Source organism: Antrostomus carolinensis, unplaced genomic scaffold, assembly GCF_000700745.2.
Source record: "Antrostomus carolinensis isolate BGI_N321 unplaced genomic scaffold, ASM70074v2 scaffold11326, whole genome shotgun sequence".
Classification (NCBI taxonomy): domain Eukaryota; kingdom Metazoa; phylum Chordata; class Aves; order Caprimulgiformes; family Caprimulgidae; genus Antrostomus; species Antrostomus carolinensis.
In genome coordinates, this window is record NW_010322526.1 from 21,011 (window position 1) to 22,315 (window position 1,305).

Below are 1,305 nucleotides of genomic sequence, written 5' to 3' on the forward strand. Positions count from 1 at the left end.
GGGGGGGAGGGTGATAGAGCAGGCTGTGTTTGGCTGCAAGCTGCAAGCAAAAGGGTGAATCCACCCAAACCACCACAACAAGTTACAAAGTCAGTTTATCTAGCAAATAAGCTAACTCTTCTCAGTAAAATCAAAGGTATTCCTATATCATCTTCATAGAATTCCTTTCCAAACAGACATGAGTCTGTATCTGCAAAAGAAAGAAAGTCAAAACATGGGATTTAGCCACAGTGAGAACCTGAATGGAACTGGTAACTCTTCCTTCACACTACAGCCATCAACTTTGCTTTAAAGCCATTTTAAGTTTGATTTACTTGCCCAAAATAGCCTTCATACTGGCACCACTTAGCAGCTAAAAATAAAGATGACACATAAAGATGTTTCAAGTACTCCATTCAATGGGTTTCTGATACATCTGTATGTCAAATATCATTTACCTTTGTTTTCCCTAAGGATGAATGAAAAACACTGAGGGTTTTTCCTTTCTCTTCCTAGCATTCATTTCTTAATTACATTTAAAAAGACACAAGCTATGCTACAAAAGGTATGGCACAACAGCGAACGTAAGCCAGCTCTCAACTTATTTCTCATAAGTACCAATGCAAGGTTGTTAACAAGTTTAAACCTGTTATCTGAGCCATACACTTCCTTTTACTGAAAGGCGGGCTTCAACTTGATGTATTGTTCTTGTACTTGAAGGAAATAAACTCATGAGAACATCCTAAACACACCTGTTCAAGAATTATCTGCTCTTCAGAACGAAGCATCAATATAAATGATATACAAAACTATGGTAAGGTATTTAACAATATATAATCCTTATAATCGATATTTTAATACATAAATATGGTATCTAAATTAAAAAAATATAGAGACAGACAGTACAGACAGATGCAAATAAAAACTACTACTACAAACTGCTAATATAAACTGCTCATACAGTAATAAACTAAAATATAACTCCACGTAAGTCCCAGACCTCTGCTGATGATGGAGATAAGCCAAACTTTGATTACTTGGTTTAAAAAATGCCCCGTGAAATGTCCTTTCGTCAACATACCACCAGTTTCTTCCCTTTCTTGGGGCTGAAGATGACGAAGTCCGCCTCGATGTTCAGATGGATGAATCCTTGGTCGTCGTAAATGTCCCCGAGCTCACCCACCACTTTGATGTTGTCGTAAGCCACCGGCACACCCTGAAGGCTGGAAGGAGAAGGGGGGGCACCGTTAACTGTTAGGCCGGAGCCGCTCCCGTCGGCCGCGGCGGGCACAGGCGACAGTGCAGGGCCTCCGGGAAGGCTGAGAC

At 40.4% G+C, this 1,305-nt stretch overlaps 1 protein-coding gene across 1 annotated transcript in view; it reads right to left on the reverse strand.

The window, feature by feature from the left end:
• POLR1F (RNA polymerase I subunit F) overlaps positions 1-1,202 on the reverse strand; it is a gene marked incomplete at its 5' end in the record, with an annotated part of 3,040 nt that extends 1,838 nt beyond the window's left edge. Inside the window, one exon of the mRNA XM_010170264.1 lies at positions 1,061-1,202. Coding sequence (XP_010168566.1) covers positions 1,061-1,202 — 142 coding nt within the window. The remainder of the gene's footprint in view (positions 1-1,060) is intronic.
• Positions 1,203-1,305: the final 103 nt, after the last annotated feature.